This window comes from Pungitius pungitius, chromosome 5 (genome assembly GCF_949316345.1).
Source record: "Pungitius pungitius chromosome 5, fPunPun2.1, whole genome shotgun sequence".
Taxonomy (NCBI): domain Eukaryota; kingdom Metazoa; phylum Chordata; class Actinopteri; order Perciformes; family Gasterosteidae; genus Pungitius; species Pungitius pungitius.
Window position 1 is genome coordinate 21,687,437 of NC_084904.1, and position 20,597 is coordinate 21,708,033.

Here is a 20,597-nt window from a genome sequence, read left to right on the forward strand (position 1 = left end):
ATATTAGAGGAGGTAAAGGGAGCAGCACAAATCAATGTAATATGGTGTGGGGATTTCAACTCACATAATACATCATGGGGAAGCAAGAGCACAGATACAAATGGTGCTGAGGTGGAAGAATTTTTAGATGATCACGGTTTGGTGTGTCTCAATAATGGGGAAGGAACACGATATAATAGTATACAAAATACAGAGGCAGCACTTGACCTAACACTGGTAAACAGTACTTTAGCAGGTGTAAGCACATGGAGAGGGCTAGAACATACGACAATGGGCAGCGACTACTACCCCGTAGTGACTAAAGTTGGGGAAACAATGCATTATGAGAAGAGAGAGGAAATTGGGATAATTGGGATAGTTACAAAGAAATAAGTGCAACAAGATGTGGGGGAATTAAAGAAGGTTATCAAATGGATATGGATATATTTAATGGTGAATTAGTTCATGAAATAATTCGGTCTGCTGAGGAGACAATCCCTAAAAGTGCAGGAACCAAACGTACCAAGAATGTTCCCTGGTGGAATAATGACTGTAGGAAAGCTATGAAAAACAGAAATAAGGCATTCAGGAAAATGAAACCACTTCATTCCCAGGAGGCGTTGATCCATTATAAGAGGGCACAGGCAATAGTAAGGAAAACAATAAGAACCCAAAAACACACATTCTGGAGGCAATATTGTCGCAGCATTGGAAGAAAGGTCCAGCTGTCAGACGTGTGGGGCATGATCAGGAGAATGGGGGGGGTCAGAAGGAATTATAAGTTACCAGTGATGAACAGTGGGGACAAAATGGCGGTCAGCAGTAAAGAAAAGGCTGAACTTCTAGCACACACGTTCAGGAAGGTGCACAGCTCTGACAACCTAACCGATGAGGCCAGACACTGGAGGGATGAGGCATGTTTGGAGAATTCCAAAATACTAGAGAAGAAAGAGGAATCAGAAGACCCGATAGACCTGCCGTTTAGGATGTTTGAACTGAGAAGAGCAATTAGCATATGATATGCTGTGGAACGAAGGGTTACTAATTAAGTTGAATTCAATGGGAATAGGTGGCAGGGTATTTAACTGGGTGAAGGACTTTTTACGTGATAGGAAAATACAAGTAAGAGTAGATACAGAATATTCAAATATATATAATGTGGATAATGGAACGCCGCAAGGTAGTGTATGTAGTCCGGTATTATTTAATATAACGATAAATGATATATTCTCTCAGGTTGAGGAGAACATAGGAAGGTCTATGTACGCAGATGACGGAGCACTTTGGGTAAGAGGCCGTAATGTATCATTCGTTAAGAGCAAAATGCAAGCTGCAATAGCGGTGGAGGAGGAATGGGTCAGCAAATGGGGATTCAAGCTGTCTGTAGGCGTAAGATCGCGCCCATCGCCCTAAAATTGTATAATGAAAATCTGGAGCAAGTTAAAACTGTCAGATTTCTGGGGATTTGGTTCGATGAAAAGCTCACATGGAACGTACATTTAGACAAGGTCAAGAATAAATGTAAAAAAGTCATACTCCGGTGTTTGACAGGAAGGGAGTGGGGAGCAAGTAGAGCATCGTTCCAAGATATATACTGGGCCCTCATGAGATCTGTCCTTGACTGTGGGTGTGTAGCTTACATGTCAGCAGCAGAAACAAACCTCAAGAAATTGGACGCACTGCAAGTGTTTAATTTAAGTAGAAGTGCACCCCTAGCGGTGGGAAGTATGTTACATGTAACAATGGTTAGTATAGAATTGTAGTTTGTTTGATGTTAGATAGTAGATATTACATTTGTATGTTAAATAAAGTGAATGTATTATAGACAATAACAATTTAAAGTCATATAAATCATATAAATACTGTACACATTAACATCCTGTCATGATGTAATGTTAAAACCTGGGGACAGAAGCTAATTTCTGTCCTGATGGATTTCTTCTACTTTTCCCCAGAGAGGGTTTTTTGTAGGAGTTTTTTCTCCTGTCAGGTATTAATTTAGCAATTGGATGCAAGACAGCCGAATGAGGCAATGTGTTGCACCAGATAAACTGTGATAAACCATTAAGTACTGTGATCTTATATGTTGTGATGCATTGGAATGTGAGGGAGAGAGAGACAGAGAGGGGGATCCAGAGTCACACGTGGCAGTTCACACCTTGATGTGAAAAGGCTGGACCAGGAGGAGATACATTGAAGGAGCCAATGACATTCAAATACACCCCGAAGACAACCCCCGCGAGCTTTAAATCACCAAACCAAGGAACAAGAGGATTAGATTTTTCCTGCAGCCGTCCTGAGGAGTCACTTTTGACTTGGCCGGGGAAATCTCTATTTCGCGAAATATATCACTATTCACATTGTTTTTCACTTTGTAATTGTAGGCCTTACTCTTTGTTTAGTTATTAAATACTTTTTGATTTTTAAAACCCAAGCTAGTTGACTTTTGATTCACCGTATCCTGCCTGGACGAGAACAAAGGGAAGCTGGTCTCCCCTTCGGCCTTCAGAACCCAACACAAGCTCAAGCATTGAGAATCATCAGTGGATCATTCACAACATCTCCGGTATCAGCAATGCAGGTGGAAGTGGGAGAGATGCCCCTGAGGATTAGAAGAGTTAAAATAATGCTGGCCTACTGGGTTCATCTCCAGGGGCATTGTGGAACTCACCCAACCAAAAGCATCCTGACACACTGCTGGGAACGTAGGGAATCCAACCACACAAGCTTTGGGTGGGTAGGTGATGTAATGGCGGAAAAAGCAGGGTTGTGTCAACTACAGTATTGTCCGGCAGTCCCAATCTCCTCCATTTCTCCCTGGTTATTCCCATCTCCAAAGGTAGACTTTAGGATACAGCAAAAATTGAAGGATAAGTCGAAGCAAAAACCAGCATGGCGCATAGTACAGAATTATTTTCATCAGCACTTCTCAGACGTTACGTTCATATTTACGGACGGATCTAAAGACCCCAAAACAGGATGTGCAGGAGCAGCAGTTTATATCCCGTGTGAGAGTGAGATCTGCATCAGGCAAAGAGTATCAGATCATGTGTCAGTATATACAACAGAGCTATTAGCGATTCTATTGGCCCTGCAGTGGCTGGATAAGAGGGAAATGAACAACACCGAAATTGCATCTGACAGTTTCTCAGCACTTTCCAGCATAGAATCCGGTAGATCAAATACCAGGAATGATATAATCAATGAAATATTTCTCATAATGTACAAGGATGGATATTAGAGGTCAAACCACGCAATTCATCCGGGTACCAGCCCATGTTGGTGTGGAGGGGAACGTACAGGTAGATATTCTGGCCAAACAAACGCTCAGAATTAAGAACATAGGCTTACAAGTTCCATTAAGCAAATCTGAGGTCAAGCAATGCATTAGAACATATGCAAATAACGTATGGCAGGAGTACTGGGATGATCAGGAAACTAGAAGGCATCTCTACAAAATTCAAAAACATGTTTGGGTAAGGAGGGAAAGAAGTGAAGGAAACGTCATCACTGGATTGAGAACAGGACACACAGGACTCAATCATTCACCACATAAAATAGGCAAGAACCCCACTGGGAAATGCTCACAATGTGACCAACCAGAAACTGTGGAACATGTACTGTTACAATGCAGGAGTTACAGTACACAGAGGGAGCATCTTTGTCAGTCACTTAAGAAGGTAAAACACCAGGACTGGTCACTGTCAGGTCTACTGGGGAATCAAGCAGATAAAACGTATGGTTTCATTATTCCGTTTTTAAGAGAAACTAATTTAATTAAACGGATCTAGGGTTTTTATTTATTTTATTTTATTTTATTTTATCTGATCTCTATGGAAGCCCATTTCCGCCACAAAAAAAAAAAAAAAAGAAGGGTGAGAAAGTCGAAATTATGACTTAAAAAGTCGAAATTATGACTTAGAAAGTCGAAATTATGACTTAGAAAGTCGAAATTATGACTTAAAAAGTCGAAATTATGACTTAAAAAGTCGAAATTATGACTTAAGAAAGTCGAAATTATGACTTAAAAAGTCGAAATTATGAGATAAAAATTATGAGATCGAAATTATGACTTAAGATATGCGCATGCGCAGCTTCCAAAGGTCAAACGGTTTTCTAGCCACTGACTATGTGCAATTATTTGACAAGTACAAAAAACAATCGTAAAGCCTCTAAGCTGCAGTAGCCGATGGTGTAAGGCATCCGTCCTGGATATGTTGTTATTTTGCTCGACATGGTTCGAATCCAGGTTGTGGCGATCTTTCATTAATATATATTTTCTTGAATTACTTTCTTAAATGTCTGTGATGCACGTCACTGTATGACCGTCTGAACATAAAATCCTCTTATGTTTCGGTGGTTCCAGGCTGCAGCCTCGCGAAAAAAGTATCGATACACATGTTTGCATGTGTTCCATGATACGCCACCAAACCAGTTGTCTTGGCTCACCCTGAACCAAAAGGCTTTCTTGCCACTGACGATGTGCAACTTTATAAGACGTATTGAAATCAGCAGCGGCACCGGACAGCTCGGTTGGCCGACGGCGTAGCGCCGCTGTCTTATAAAGTGTTTCTGCTTTGCTCGACTGCATGGGTCGAATCCAGGTTGCGGCGATCTTTTAATAAATGTATGTTCTTGTATGTTCTGTATTTCTTTATACGTGGCAGTGATGTAGTGCTCACTTATACAATCGTAATCGCTGCATTGGATATGGGATGCATTTTGAACATTTTCAGCAATATGTTTGCGAATGTGTGACGGATCAGGTGACCGAGGCAGACAACCTCTGCCGCTGTCGGGGCAAAACAAACACGCACGCGTAGCCAAACCAGTAGGTTCAAAAACCAGTAGCTATGTTGATGTTGCTGTAACGTCATCCCCCTTTGAGGAATACAGAAAACACATCGCTGATTACTAACAGTATTAATTTCCGTGTATGAATCAACATCACAAAGGATAGCGTATACATTGCAAAACCAGTGACGTTGTGATCGCGTCACGGAAGCTGCGCATGCGCATATCTTAAGTCATAATTTCGACTTTCTTAAGTCATAATTTCGACTTTCTAAGTCATAATTTCGACTTTTTAAGTCATAATTTCGACTTTCTCACCCTTCTTTTTTTTTTTTTTTTTGTGGCGGAAATGGGCTTCCATAGATCTCTCAGTGTTCTGCATAATCTCCTGCTCCACACTCCAGTCCAGTTGGTGGCGGTAATGCACCGACTAATGGTTTTGCGAACCGCCAATAAACACCAAAAGAAGAAGAACAACAACAACAACAAGGGAGGAGAGAGAGAGAGAGAGCTGCACATTTTCGAGAGAGGACATTTCTACATTGAATCTATACGTCAGGCTACAAATTTACTTTATTCCTTTTCCAGTCAAAGACACAAGTTGAGACCTCACAATACACAAAGCAGGAAGTAAGAAGGTTGTTTATTTAAATACATTAAATAGTAATACAAAATAAAAGTGTAAATATGCTTTTAAAAGTAACTCAATGGCAATAAAATCCATGTAAAAACAAGCATGTTGAGGATGCTCCGTGTCCAGACTGACCTCAAACTGATTCATGTTCTCGTAAAAAATGTTTGTTTAATTAATGGGCGAATTTAGCTATGAAACCGAAAATGTGAGACTCCTGAAAGGATGTAGTTAGCAGACGCAGAGCTTTTGACTTTTGAAGTCTAGAAAAATGGGTCGACACACGCAAGAGGGGGTGAAAAGGCACAAAAGGGGCTTTTGTGTCGTTGCGTTTCTCTGAAAACACAGAAGCATAAACTGGGCTTTAGGCTGCACGAGCCTCTGAGGGACAAACACGCTGCTTAGTACTAAAAGAGAAAGAAACACAGCTTTAATTATCACCTTTAGGCTTTAGTATCAGAGTTTATATGATGCCGCTGATAAAATACTCAACAATATATTTATCTTGATAAATTTCTTCTTTTCCCTCGTAGCTCCGAAACCTTTTAGAATTTATGACGCGTCGCAGATGGAAATCCGCTAATCATTGCAGCTCTAGTGTGGAGAATTTCTGAGTAATAAATAAAATGGAATCTAAAAATAATGTAATAATGTCCAAAAGTAAAAATAATAATTCTGTAAAACAACGACAATGTGCCTTTGCTTGTTTGAAGAGGTGCTTCTGTACAACTAGAAACAAGAAACCCTTGTTGACCTCACACCTAACGCGCCTTGGTCGGACATTGTGGCGTCTGCAGAGAGGGAAGGAGTGAGGAAAGGAGAGAGAAGGAAGGAAAGCGGGAAGGAGGAAACGCTGCAGGGGTTTTAAGGCTCTGCAACGCGGAACTGGGATGGTTTGTTTTTTTGAGGGGGCAATCCGGAGCTGCAGGAGAGGTGTGGCCCCCGCATGAAACACGCATGGCGCCCTGTGCAAACCGAGCTGTGGTGAAATGGTGAACGTTGCCCACGGAGGGATGTGACCGGGAGAATGGACTCCAACCGCCGGTTGCGCAACACGTGTTTATTTAAAAAAACTGATTTCTCACTTATATCCTCTTTTTAATCCTCTCCTTTATCATTTTTTTTGTGTATACTTTTTCTATTTATCCATTTAAGTTGTTGCCTTTTCGTTTGATGTTTTTTTAGGGTAAAAGGAACTTTTACACAGACCAGGTCCTATAGAGATGCAGATGGTTTATTTGTATTTCTGTGTAGATTACAAACACATTTCTCACTTAAATCCTCTTTTGTCTAAACTTCCTTTATTCCTCCCCTTATTATTTTTTTTGTGTATATTTTTTCTATTTAAGTTGGTGAAAAGTCAATGAAACAGAAGTGTTGTAAGCATAAATAAAGATGTCTTTGCACAATCTACCAAATTGTGTACTTTTCTTTACTTACAAACATCATCTGGGGCTGTTTTTCTTGCTGCAGACCACAATGACGTGTTGCTGTCTAACGTTTGACGGCCCTTCATTGGGTCAAAAGGTCAAGTCAAATGTAGGAAGGACCAGTATCTGAAAAAATTGCCCATCTCTAGAAGGCCTTCACTAAAGGAGAAGTCTAATGGAGCGCCTTGGATGTCCACATATTTATATGCATTAATAAAAACGTTTTCCTTCACTGTATGTCGTCTTCTTACTCTCCAGATGAACTTTACAAAAACAAATGAATTTCAATAAAACTTCCTCAAGAAGGGAATCTACTACAGTACATGTTCTTTCCACCACCTCTTTATACGAAACCACAAAACGGTGAAAAATATTTGACTTTTTATAAGAGTAAAATGTGTTGAAGATCTTCTAAAACAAACCACCACAAGATGAACCACATCATGGAGGCTTCTCTCCTGCAGCTCTCCCTGCAAAGTTGTCTTCATTGAAAGGCAGAAAATGTCCTGAATAAAATGTTACAGAGAGATTTAATATTAAAGAAATGTAATCTAGATGTATTTGTAAGATGTTTCATAACCATTGTTGTTGTACTCGGGCAGGGTCAAAGGTGACCAGCAGGTGTCACCGTCTCACCACGAGGGGGACGTCTGTGCATCTACATGCGCTTCCGTGTTAAAGTGTGACGGGAGGCTTCCGTCACTTAGACGCCACCATCATTAAAACTGTTTACTTTTACATGTACTTAAGGTGTTCGCTGCATATTCTCGCCTAGCCGCCATCTTAACTACGTCACACAGTGACGCAGCTCTTCTCTTCTTCTTCACCAGAAGTTAATTACTTTACAGATTACTTGATTTTAAAAGTAACTAAGTTATATTACAAGTTACTTTATTAGTTACATTCAGCAGCTGCCGACAACATCAAAATGACAACCGGTTACTCCAACACTCACTTTATCAAGTCGAGTCGGGGTGCGGCTGACAGGTCGTTGACCCCGTGGCACATTTTTAATCCATCGTTGTTTGTGTCGCTGCGTGGTGGGTCTGTGTTTGGACATGTGACCTCAGGCTGAAAACGTGACTTTATTGTCACACAGGCTACGTAGCTTCACTCCCAGAGACGCAAGAAATCAAATATATATTTTACTATTAATGAAAAAATAGTAACACACAGTGACTTGGACAATTAACTTTAATCTGATTACTGGTTTGGACGAACTAATGCGTTAGATTAATCGTTACTGAAACAGGTGGTCAGTAACTTACTAAGTAACGCGTTACTGGCATCACTGGCCAGAGGGTTCCAGCTGCCTTGTGATGAGGAAGTAGTATGAAGCCCCAGATGAATACTGCATGTAACTACGTGTACTTGAGGAAGCTGCAGTTTGTCCTGAAGGTAAATAGTTTAACACGCAGCTTGAGACTGATACGTTGGTAAGTTGTTCCTCCCCAACAGGTTCAACCAGATCATCAAAGTAGAGTGTAGAATTAAAACACTCTCAGGTCAGACTCTGTTGTCTGAGTTAATGTTTTTATTCAATATAAACTCTTCACAACATTTGTTACAAAGGCTTCTGATTCATCACGTGTTCCCTACTAGTCCACATGTAGAAGAAGACCAGGTGACAAAGAGGGGCACAGGTCCTCTAAACCATCTGGTCCCAACAACAGCATCAAGTCCGTTGTCATAGCAACTCTTTACAAGGTGAAATGATTATTCCACAGATGCTGGTTTTTATCCTGAAAGACTCTTGTCTTGCAGTGAGGAGGATTCTGTTCACGATGACCTTTGACCCTGTGAACACAGCACATACAGAGACTCAGGTAACCAGTCGGACTGCATACTTTGATGGTGACGTGAGGACACACCCTCTGTGATGAAGGACAACAAGCTACAACAAGCTGCGTCACTTCACTCCGTCTGATGGAAGCTGAAGTGAAGCACGGAGCTCCTTTTCTACAGACCTACTGAGGACAGAAGAGAGCTGCACACTGAGGAAGATCATGTCTACAAGATCAGTAAGTGGAGCTGTGATTGGTGGAATGACATCATTAATGGTTGTGAACGTGTGATTAAAGGTGGTAAACAAGATGGCTACTGTGTGAGCAGGCAGAGAGAAGCTGCTGTTAGTCTGAATGATGACACTGTGATGAAGAAGAGGAGCTCAGTCTGATCTGGGGTCTGTGAGGACTGTTACTGATGAGGAGGGGAAAGTTGTAGACTGAGGGCCACTAGGACCCAGCAGGGACCAGAGAGCTCACCTGGGCCTTTGTTCCTGCACTGAAACACACCTGAGAGACGCACTGTTTGCTCTCACCTGCTGATTAAGTCCTTTAAGTCCATCTCACTTTCTTTGAAGGACCCCAACAGCCGTGAATAATCTCGGTCAGGGTTTCCTGAGGTTTGCAGCTTTGGGTGATACCTGTTCACCACATGTCAGGTTGACCATGGTGAAGGATTTGAGAGGGTGTCTCAGGAACAGCAAGGTTGGATGTTCAAGCCCTGGCTCCATGTCCCGTCTCGAGGCCTCCCTGAGTAAGACATCCAACCCTTAACTGCTCCCAGGGCGCCTTCATGGCAGCACAGTGGGATGGTTCAATGCAGAGAATCATTTCCTCATGGCCATCATTAAAGGAAACTTCCTCAGCAGACAGAAGACGCCTGTGCTCAGAATCTTTAGATGGCGTTCTGGTGACTTGTGGGCCCAGAACATGAAGGCCGGATGTGCACAAAGCCCCACGTTTCTTTGTGTTATCTGAAGATGAAGAGCGCTTTGGTCTGTGTTGCTATGGTGATTCAGCCAAACCTGCTTCGGGAAACCAAAAAGCCTGAAATACGTCGTCTCATCCTGAAAATGATCCGACTAACTCAGTTAGCCACGTACGAGAAGGCGTCGCTGACGTGGGGGGGTTGCGCTGGCGGTCCGACCGACGGTTCGCTGACGTGGGGACGTATGCACTCCGGTGGCGGACCGTTTACTCTGCGTCTCCTTAAACTGTCTCTGCTCTGCTCACTGAAGCAAAACAATACGTGGACAATAAATATCAGAGTGTAGTCAACTACTGCTGCTAACACATCCCGTCAGACCAGGATTATTTATTTATATCCGTTAATGAACTTTTCTCCTCTTGTTACCCTGGTAACCGCTGTCATTACAGACGGTTGCGTCGATTCTTACTGTGAAAATATACGTACTTCCGGTTCGTTCTCATCACTCAATCAGTGCAGTGACGTTAGTTTCCTGGGCGCCATTTTTTTTCCCTTTTATTTTTTTCTTTGCATTGTTTTTTTACTCAGTAACAGATATGATTTAAAATGTAGCGAAGTACAATACTTCAAACAAAAAATTCTTAAGTAAAAGTAAATTTACAGATTTAAAAAATATATACTTTAAAAAGTAGAAGTACACAAAAAAACTACTCAATTACAGTAACGCGAGTAAATGTAATTCGTTAACTTCCACCTATGGTTGAGGTGAATGAGCTCTGTGAGTTTGATGAAGAGAAATAATGTGTGAGCTCTCCCAGCAGGTTGTTTTGAAGGTGTGAAGGTGTGGACTCTGCTATGAATCAGTTGCCTAGCAACCTGACTTGATCCTGAACTGGGACCTGAACCGAGCTGTGTGTCCATGGAGCGGAACGAGTCTATGGAGGATGTTATGAACTGCAAAGATGGACGCCGCTCTGTTGATGCAAGGTGAGGGTCTCAGGCTGATGATGAGGTGTTTCTACCAGACTCTCTGGTGGAGGTTCTGGGTTTCTTGCTCCAGGGCCCTTCAGCAGTGTCCAGTGAGGGAGGGAGAGATTCATGGAGGGCTTGGTGAGACCTGTTGGGACTAAACCAAACTGACTGGTGAACAAACACTGAACTGAGAGACTGAGCTGTTGCTTCTGAGTGGGACCAGCAGGACCAGTAGACCTAGACCACTACAGGGAGTCATGTGGTCCACATTCAGACCTCACTTCATGGACCTTTACCCTGTTTTGGTCTCTGTGAGGACGGACACCATGTGAGCTGATGCTTCATGATTAAATGATGATGTGATGATGTAATCTCAGTGTTTCTTTCAGTTCACTTCAGCGAAGAAAGTCTCCTGAACCCAGCTGTGTGTCCATGAAGAGTGATCAGTCTATGGGTCCTCCTCTACACTTCAAAGATGATCAGTCTATGGGTCCTCCTCTACACTTCAAAGATGATCAGTCTATGGGTTATGGGATTGACTTCAAAGATGGACGCTGTTCTTATGACCCAGAGTAAGTTCTTAAACAAATGAAGAACTGTTCTGATTCTTAGATATGAATGACAGAAATTTTTGGGCAAGTATTGTTTACATGACAATCAATCATAACAGAACTCATTATCTTTATCTAACTGGTCTGTGTGTGTTTAAGTGTGAATCATTAACTGTAAACATTCTCTGATGTAAACACAATGTCAGCTAGTGCCTCCACATCAGGATCAGGAGAGGTCACATCTTGAGACAGCTGCAGGTTTCTGGAGACAGATACTGGGACTGAACATGTGATAAGAATAAATTGAGTGCTCTGTAGACCAGCTGACGTGGTCTCTGGACTCCATGCAGAGGTTTAGAGAAAGTATCGTCAGTAGACTGTGAAACGATCCAAAGACTAGTTAAAGAAGATCTAAGGAGACTTCTGGAGGTCAGGGGACGGACTATGGTTCATGTTCCTGTTCATGTTCATGTTCCTCTACAGAGACAATCAGGAGAGCTCAGAGGTTCCCACAGGTCAGTCTGCCCAGAATCAAACACACCTGGACTCCATCTTCATGGTGTGTACATGAACAACTACTTTAACATCTCTCAGTTCACCATCATCTCCATGCTGCACTTTGTAGACAAGTGGATTGTCAGTCTGTCCAACATGGAGCTGATGGTGGCTTCCATGGTTCTAGTTTGTGTCATTCATAGAATGTTCTGTTTCAGCTGCTGGATGAGAACATCCTCACTTTTGTGAAGACCGAACTGAAGAAAATCCAGAAGATTGTGAGTTCAGATTACCCAGAATGCTTAGAGAGTCAGAGGGAGGATGAAGAGGTGCTGGATGGCGAGGATGAAGAGCAGAGGAGGAGCAGAGAGGCATTTCGGAAGATCTCAGTGCACTTTCTGAGGAGAATGAAGCAGGAGGAGCTGGCTGAGCGTCTGCAGAGCAGTAAGAGTGTTTCAGGTTTTCCATAAAGAATTAATAATAATAATACATTTTATTTGTAGTTTACATCGGGGGATCTCAATGGGCTACAGTTTAAAAGAAGAAAATTAAAACAAGTAGGCAGTTCTGTATAAAAATAAAAATAATTTGCCAGACATCTAAGATGGGGGACCATACGTTTTGCTAAAAGGAAATGTGTGTTAAATCTATGTTAAAAGGGTCAATGGGTTGACTTACCATGCTGATGAATGAGACCTTCACTGGTGTCTCAAGAGATGGACAGAATGTATTCATGGAGTCATTATCTGAGAAAAGGACATGTTGAAATATATTCTTTGACTCATTGATCTACTTTGTTGTCTGCATTCAGGACTTTATGGTGCAGTTTGTCAGCGTGAACTCAAATCCAACCTGAAGAAGAAGTTCCAGTGTGTGTTTGAGGGCATCGCTAAAGCAGGAAACCCAACCCTTCTGAATGAGATCTACACAGAGCTCTACATCACAGAGGGAGGGACTGCAGAGGTCAATGAAGAACATGAGGTCAGACAGATTGAAACAGCATCCAGGAAACCAGCCAGACCAGAAACAACCATCAGACAAGAAGACCTCTTCAAAGCCTCAGCTGGAGGAGAGGAACCAATCAGAACAGTGATGACTAAGGGAGTGGCTGGCATTGGGAAAACAGTCTTAACACAGAAGTTCACTCTGGACTGGGCTGAAGACAAAGACCACCAGGACATACAGTTCACATTTCCATTCACCTTCAGAGAGCTGAATGTGCTGAAGAAGAAGTTCAGCTTGGTGGGACTTGTTCATCACTTCTTCAGTGAAACCAGAGCAGCAGGAATCTGCAGGTTTGAAGAGTTCCAGGTTGTGTTCATCTTTGACGGTCTGGATGAGTGTCGACTTCCTCTGGACTTCCACAACAATGAGATCCTGACTGATGTCACAGAGTCGGCCTCAGTGGACGTGCTCCTCACAAACCTCATCAGGGGGAAGCTGCTTCCCTCTGCTCGCCTCTGGATAACCACACGACCTGCAGCAGCCAATCAGATCCCTCCTGAGTGTGTTGGCATGGTTACAGAAGTCAGAGGGTTCACTGACCCTCAGAAGGAGGACTACTTCAGGAAGAGGTTCAGAGATGAGGAGCAGACCAACAGGATCATCTCTCACATCAAGACCTCTAGAAGCCTCCACATCATGTGCCACATCCCTGTCTTCTGTTGGATCACTGCTACAGTTCTGGAAGTGGAGTTGAAGACCAGAGGGGGAGGAGAGCTGCCCAAGACCCTGACTGAGATGTACATCCACTTCCTGGTGGTTCAGTCCAAAGTGAAAAAGGTCAAGTACGATGGAGGAGCAGAGACGGATCCACACTGGAGTCCAGAGAGCAGGAAGATGATCAAGTCTCTGGGAAAACTGGCCTTTGATCAGCTGCAGAAAGGCCACCTGATCTTCTATGAATCCGACCTGACAGAGTGTGGCATCGATATCAGGGCAGCCTCAGTGTACTCAGGAGTGTTCACTCAGATCTTTAGAGAGGAGAGAGGACTGTACCAGGACAAGGTGTTCTGCTTCGTCCATCTGAGTGTTCAGGAGTTTCTGGCTGCTCTTCATGTCCATGTGACCTTCTTCAGCTCTGGGGTCAATCTGCTGTCAGAAGAACCAACAACCTCCCCGGTGTCTAAAGTCTTTGGCGACAAACCTAAACCAAAACATCGCTACCAGAGTGCTGTGGACCAGGCCTTACAAAGTCCTAATGGACACCTGGACTTATTTCTCCGCTTTCTCCTGGGTCTTTCTCAAAAGACCAATCAGACTCTACTACGAGGTCTGCTGACACAGACAGGAAGTTGCTCAAAGACCAATAAGAAAACAGTGCAGTACATCAAGGAGAAGATCAGTGAGAATGTGTCTCCAGAGAAAAGCATCAATCTGTTCCACTGTCTGAATGAACTAAATGATGGTTCTCTAGTGGAGGAGATCCAACAGTCCCTTAGTTCAGGACGTCTCTCCACAGATAAACTGTCTCCTGCTCAGTGGTCAGCTCTGGTCTTCATCTTACTGTCATCAGAAGAAGATCTGGAGGTGTTTGACCTGAAGAAATACTATGCTTCAGAGGAGGCTCTTCTGAGGCTGCTGCCAGTGGTCAAAGCCTCCAACAAAGCTCTGTAAGTACAGAGAGTTTGATTAATATATCAGAACTTAAACATGATGCCATCTTTTTGATGTTGAGATTTTCTTTATTGTTGTACTTTCAGACTGAGTGGCTGTAACCTCTCACAGAGAAGCTGTGAAGCTCTGTCCTCAGTCCTCAGCTCCCAGTCCTCTAGTCTGAGAGATCTGGACCTGACTGACAACAACCTGCAGGATTCAGGAGTGAAGCTGCTGTCTGCTGGACTGAAGAGTCCACACTGTGAACTGGAGACTCTCAGGTCAGGATTTAATCAATGTTTTTATTTAGATCAATGGTGCATATACGATTCTTTCTGCTTGAACAATTTAAATCAAACATATAAATATATATTTGAAATATTTCCATTAACATGTTGTAGAGCAGGGGCTCTTAAACGTTTTAACCTCGGTTTCCAACTTTTTAAGTACAAAATAGCCTCGGGTCCATTCAAATATTAACACTGTATTGGATTAACTAAATAATAATCATTTGAAAGGCCTGAGCCATGTAATAAATTAATTACATGGAGTAATACAATATTAAATAAAATGTAAAGAAAATCAAATAATGTGCAAATGAAAATATTCTGCATCTGTTGCCCAATTTCCTTTCTTTTAAAAATTCCTGCGGCACACGGGTACAAATGGAAAGTGTTTTGCGGCCCTCTAGGTGGAGCTCGTGGCCCAATCTGGGGCCGCGGCCCTATGGTTGAGAATCACAGTTGTAGAGTTTATTTTGAACATTTTGAACAATTTACAAATCGACATTTTGGAGCTCACTCATAGTTTACATTACATGTCATTTAGCTGACGCTTTTATCCAAAGCGACTTACAATAAGTGCATTTCCACATAGAGATACAAACTCAGAAGAACAAGTAACAAGAAAGTACAATTTTCATCAAATAAGCAGTTTCAAAACATGTTATAGAAGAGTGCCATTATAAGTACAATTTAAGTTCTACGATTTGTTAGTGCAACGGTTTGTTAGTGTTTACACAAGGTAGTTATCAGTCATAGTTATCAGAAATGTTATTAAATTGTTGATGTACATTAGTGGGTGTTTGGTCGAGACTAAAAAGACAAGTCAGTAACAATGATCATGTGACCCCTCAGTAGCCGACAGTATCTCAGTACTGCAGTGACCTTCCAGCCTTCACAGCTCCCTCACATCATGTGACATGTGTGTTGTTGTGTGTCTGCAGCCTGTCAGGCTGTCTGATCACAGAGGAAGGCTTTGCTTCTGTGGCATCAGCTCTGAGCTCCAACCCCTCCCACCTGAGAGAGCTGGACCTGAGCTACAACCATCCAGGAGACTCAGGAGTGAAGCTGCTTTCTGCTGGACTAGAGGATCCACACTGGAGACTGGAGACTCTCAGGTATGAAGAGGCTGCAGCCACAGACCATCAGTCTGGTAGAGGAGGGAGAGCTGGAAACCTTTTCTCTGTCCCACTGTCAGTCTGGTTAATGTGACCCTGAGACACCAAGCTGACCTCAAACTACCAGAGACTCATCAAACTGTTTGTGTCCCACATCAGAACATCAATACAGACAGAAGTAGTGAGGAACAGTAGCCAGGATGAACCTAAACAGGGAGGAAGGTGATGAAAGGCTTGTTTCTATGGAGTCGTGTCTTGTTTCCACATTATAAGAGAGGACAGTGGTGACTCCTGACACGTTGATGGCATCATGGAGGGTTGATGTGAGTCAACGTCGTCATGCTGCAGGTTTGTTGGCTCTAATCAAACAACACTTGGATGTTTAGATGATTGTGGTGTACTATTTAATATGTGCATTAAAGTTTTCCCTGAAGACTTGCCGTTGTTAGTTTGTGGGTATTCTGCGCATGTCCGAAGTAAGGAAAAACGAGCAATTTTCCCTCATGCCGAGCCTCGTGTCTCGTGTCCTGACATCTCCTATTAAACAGTTAAACAGTGCCTCATCTAGTTATTTAGTACACCACAATGATCGTCATCTGCCTCCACTGTGTGTTGTCCTTTAGTCCAGACGTTATTATTAAAATACCAACCTTCAAGGAAACAATCTGTTCAAAGTGTCTTGATGGATCCTCACAGCAGTTGTTTGGTGTTTTAAAGGAGTTTATGTGGATTTAGTGCTTTGCACTGAGAGACAGTTCCATGGAAGATACGAGTGGTCAGTGGTGGCTGGAAGAAGAAGAAGCAGTCAGCCAATCACTGATGAAGTTAATGAGTGACATTATAATTTCAGCGTCCTAAAATACATTGAGATTTGGGCCCTTGGTCTCCCTGCGGTGCCTCGTCAGGGCGAGTCTAAGGTCTCGAGTCTCAAGTCTCACCCTTTTAGCAACATGACAACGGCGAGCAGTGTCCCTCCAACAAGACCAGACCCGACCTCGGTACATTTCCTGTTTGGTTCAGTCTCAGTGTTTCCATCAGAAGCTGCTTTCATCCAACAAGCTGTGATGAAGACACAGTTCACTTCCTGCTGAGCAGCAACCAGCAGACCCACTGAGTCAGAAGAAGAGCATTTATCAGCTAGACACAGACAGCTTGTGTTGATGACTTATTCTTTCAGATTTTTTATATTCTAGTTAGTATTAAATAATTAATCATGAACAAGTTTGTGATACTTTTGATTTCTCACAAGGACATTATCCATAAAATTCCACCACAATAGTAATAGACGATGAATAAGTGAACATAAGAAGCTGTGATCATCGGCCAATCAGAAGAAGCTCCACTGCAGTAGAAGAAGAAGAGGTGGTCCATGTGGACATGAAGGACAAAGCAGTGTGTATGAGAGTGATGTGATGTCCATGTCTCATGCTGCTCCTCCTTTCAGGGTGGAGCCTGATGGAGTCCGATGGTTGAGACCAGGTCTGATGAAGTGTAAGTGAGCTTTGTTGTAAAATGTCCTTTATAATCCGCTTGTTTGTGTAAAAATGAAGTTGTAAATCTTCAATTATGAGCATCTTCTTTTAAATTAAAGACCAAACCGAATATACAATCTTTATACCCTTGTATTTGAGTAAAGTGCATAATCCATATTTATCCCAGATCAATATTTCATTTAACACTGTGTGTGTTCTTGAAGTTGTTTGAGTTGCTCAAAAGAGGAGGAATAACCTTTAAGGTTCCTTGTTGGCCCCCAACGTTTCCCCCACATTCACAACATTTCACTGTCACCTGATTCTCTTTGACACATTGAGGAGTTACTTCATACATTTCCTTTAGCCTTTAATAAACTAATTAATTACCCCTCATAGTTGAACCCAAATTGCTTGTTGAGTTCAATTCTTTCAGATCAGTCACTCATGCTTCATTCCAACAGCTTTCATTCATTTTGACTAAACAGGTTAAACACTTCTTTGATAATTGTGTGTTGTTTGTAACCCTGTTTTTGGAGCTATGATCCCTAATTACATCGACACATATTCTGAGTGCTGGTGTTCGTTTGTAGTCTCACCTTAATAGTTTATCAATAATAAACCCATTTATGAACTAATTTTCTTTATTTGTTCATCCTAATGTTGATGATTAATAACTGCAGCTGTTTTGTGTCCTGTTCTCTTATCAGATTCCTGTGAACTCACAATCAACCCAAACACAGTAAACAGAGACCTCAAACTGTCTGACAACAACAGGAAGGTGAAATATGTGGAGGAGGTTCAGTCATATCCTGATCATCCAGACAGATTTGACTACTGGTCTCAGCTGCTGTGTAGAACTGGTCTGACTGGTCGCTGTTACTGGGAGGTCGAGTGGAGAGGAGGAGTTAATGTATCAGTGAGTTACAGAGGAATCAAGAGGAAAGGAGACAGTTATGACTGTTGGTTTGGATGGAATCATCAGTCCTGGAGTCTGAGATGCTCTGATGAAGGTTACTATGTCTATCACAATAATACAGTAACACCCATCACCACCTCCTCCTCCTCCTCCTCCTCCTCCTCTGGTAGAGTAGCAGTGTATGTGGACTGTCCTGCTGGCTCTCTGTCCTTCTACAGAGTCTCCTCTGACACACTGATCCACCTCCACACCTTCAGCACCACCTTCACTGAACCTCTTTATCCTGGGTTTGGGTTCTGGTTCAGTTCAGGTTCTGGTTCCTCAGTGTCTCTGTGTCCTCTGCAGGAGGGAGAGTCTCCTCCTGGTGGAGAACCTTCCTCTCTGCAGGATGGAGAGTCTCCTCCTGGTGGAGAACCTTCCTCTCTGCAGGATGGAGAGTCTCCTCCTGGTGGAGAACCTTCCTCTCTGTAGGACGGAGAGTCTCCTCCTGGTGGAGAACCTTCCTCTCTGCAGGAGGGAGAGTCTCCTCCTGGTGGAGAACCTTCCTCTCTGCAGGACGGAGAGTCTCCTCCTGGTGGAGAACCTTCCTCTCTGCAGGAGGGAGAGTCTCCTCCTGGTGGAGAACCTTCCTCTCTGCTCACCACATAGTTCAGTCTGTACATGATGTTGATGAAGGTGATGTTTTTTTCAAGAACCATTTGTAATGACAAATATAAGGGAAATATGAATGTATAATTCTTTTTGAGCAAATTTTCCAATCTCTCAAATTCTGTTCAGTGAAATCAAATATAATTTCACATAATCAGGTTTGTTCTGAAAAAGAACCTTTTAAAAGCTTCAGTTAACCTCTGAAGAAAAGATTTAATGACAGATATCAGCTACTATCAGGTTTTTATTAACTATATTATAATCACTTCATGTGTTACTTTGGGTTAACAGGAATATATTTGTATCTTTCTAATGTTAATAAATGAATTTTATTGGAAACTGTGTCATTAATGTATTTAAACACCAAGTATTTAATGAGCAGTGTTCTGCTCGTCGCCTCGTGTCATAAACTCTTCTTCCTTCAAAGTGAAGCATTCTGGGAAAGTAAATGTGTTTCTTCAACATTAAACATGTGACGTCAGACTGATGGAACGAGGCCTCAGTGGGATTCGATCCCATGGAATCAAAGTGCTTTTTATTGTGAAGATCCAAACAAACATCACATTCATACAAAGAATTTGGGAGCAAATGTTTAATTTCCAAAGTGATGACCTTCACACAATATTAAAGAAACATTTGTATACAAAGAGTGTTTGTTCATCTGCAAACCCTAGGTTTTGCAGATGAACAAACGCTCTTTGTACTCTTAACAAAGTATTTAAGTAGATATTTTCATTTCAATGCATAAATATTCAGTGCTAGAAATTCAATCACCTTTTTCTTTCAAAATCCGATGACACAGATTTACTTCCATAGTCGACTCCCCCATTTCCCAGAATCCAGTTCAAAGAATCGTTTCACAAACCTTTAGTTTGACCGACAGACGGATTCAATGTCTTTCTCTCTGAGTTTGAATAATCCATATTCCTCATTTCTTTTATTCTGTTGAGCTGTACCCACTGATAAGGAAATATCATTTGTTCTCTGCACCAATCACACACGCCATTTAAGCCACTCATATTTATATGTTTTTGAGTTGATTTCTGAACAAAGTGGACGAATTCACTCACCTTCACATTGTTGTTGTTGCTTTTGTGTCTTCTGAAAGCTGATGAATGATTTAAGCGACCGTGGATAAGTTCCTCCAAATGCGTTATTAATCAAATAAGGTCTCTCCAAAGTGGTGAATGGAGGCTGTGGTAGTAAATCTGCAGATAGATATCAGTATACGTCACATACACACAGATACATGTGTCTCTATGTGTGTGGGGTCTCAGCTCCACTGAGATCATCAGCTGTGTTCTGCTGCCACCTCCTGGTGGAAAAGCTCCAGTTTGAGTTCCTCCGTTAATGTGAAGGTCACACTGAATGAAGCATGAACCCATCACCATATGAACCTTCTCTCTCTCTCTGCAGGGTGCCCAGCTCCTCACAGCGGCCAAAGGACTGTCCAATCTCAAGGTAACACAGACAAGGGGCGTTTGTTTTGTTCACTTGGAGCCGGTCCGTGGCATTGACCTGCGACTAGCGCCCAGCCTTTAGGGTCGTCCTCACGCACAGGAAGTCTCAGCACCACGGACAGCGCCACAGAGACAAAGGTTATTGATTCCAGCAAAGACCTCGTTTAGATTAAAGATCAATGACATTTTGAAAGTGGGCCACATGCCGAAAAACCATGTTGCAAATAACGAGTAAATGTGACGTTTTTAACGTTTGAAAGTGTGTCTGATGTCTGTGACCTTTGACCTTTGACCTGTGGTCGCTGCAAGGCGGTGAAGCCAAAAAGCTGACGCCCAAACAGTGCATCATCCTTTGTCCCCTCACTGAGACCTATGGACAGTACTTTGCCAGGACATATCTGTCTCTCATCAGTGTTTTTAATGAACAGAACAGACCTCAGACCAGCGTCCATCTGCAGACTTCACTGCACAAAGAGTCAAAGACACTCATGAGACATTTCAACCTGCCATAGTAGCAAAGTACATTATTCAAAAAGGTGCTTT

General features: G+C 42.5%; 1 protein-coding gene across 7 annotated transcripts in view; it reads left to right on the plus strand.

Moving 5' to 3' along the window:
* The window catches only part of LOC119224816 (NACHT, LRR and PYD domains-containing protein 12-like), a 108,448-nt gene that overhangs the window by 63,820 nt on the left and 24,031 nt on the right, over positions 1-20,597 (plus strand). The window contains exons 1-10 of one of the 7 annotated variants that reach the window (XM_062562537.1): positions 8,737-8,855; positions 10,365-10,533; positions 10,908-11,090; positions 11,553-11,628; positions 11,783-12,008; positions 12,376-14,176; positions 14,267-14,440; positions 15,385-15,558; positions 17,003-17,049; positions 17,738-18,806. The exons of 2 other annotated variants lie outside the window; for them this stretch is intronic. In XM_062562537.1, coding sequence (XP_062418521.1) covers positions 10,466-10,533; positions 10,908-11,090; positions 11,553-11,628; positions 11,783-12,008; positions 12,376-14,176; positions 14,267-14,440; positions 15,385-15,558; positions 17,003-17,049; positions 17,738-18,417 — 3,429 coding nt within the window. In that variant the 5' untranslated portion in view covers positions 8,737-8,855; positions 10,365-10,465 and the 3' untranslated portion in view covers positions 18,418-18,806. Of the gene's footprint in view, positions 1-8,736; positions 8,856-10,364; positions 10,534-10,907; positions 11,091-11,552; positions 11,629-11,782; positions 12,009-12,375; positions 14,177-14,266; positions 14,441-15,384; positions 15,559-17,002; positions 17,050-17,737; positions 18,807-20,597 lie in introns of those variants that run through there. 4 more of the 7 variants (XM_062562536.1, XM_062562531.1, XM_062562532.1 and 1 more) reach the window with 4 other exon arrangements.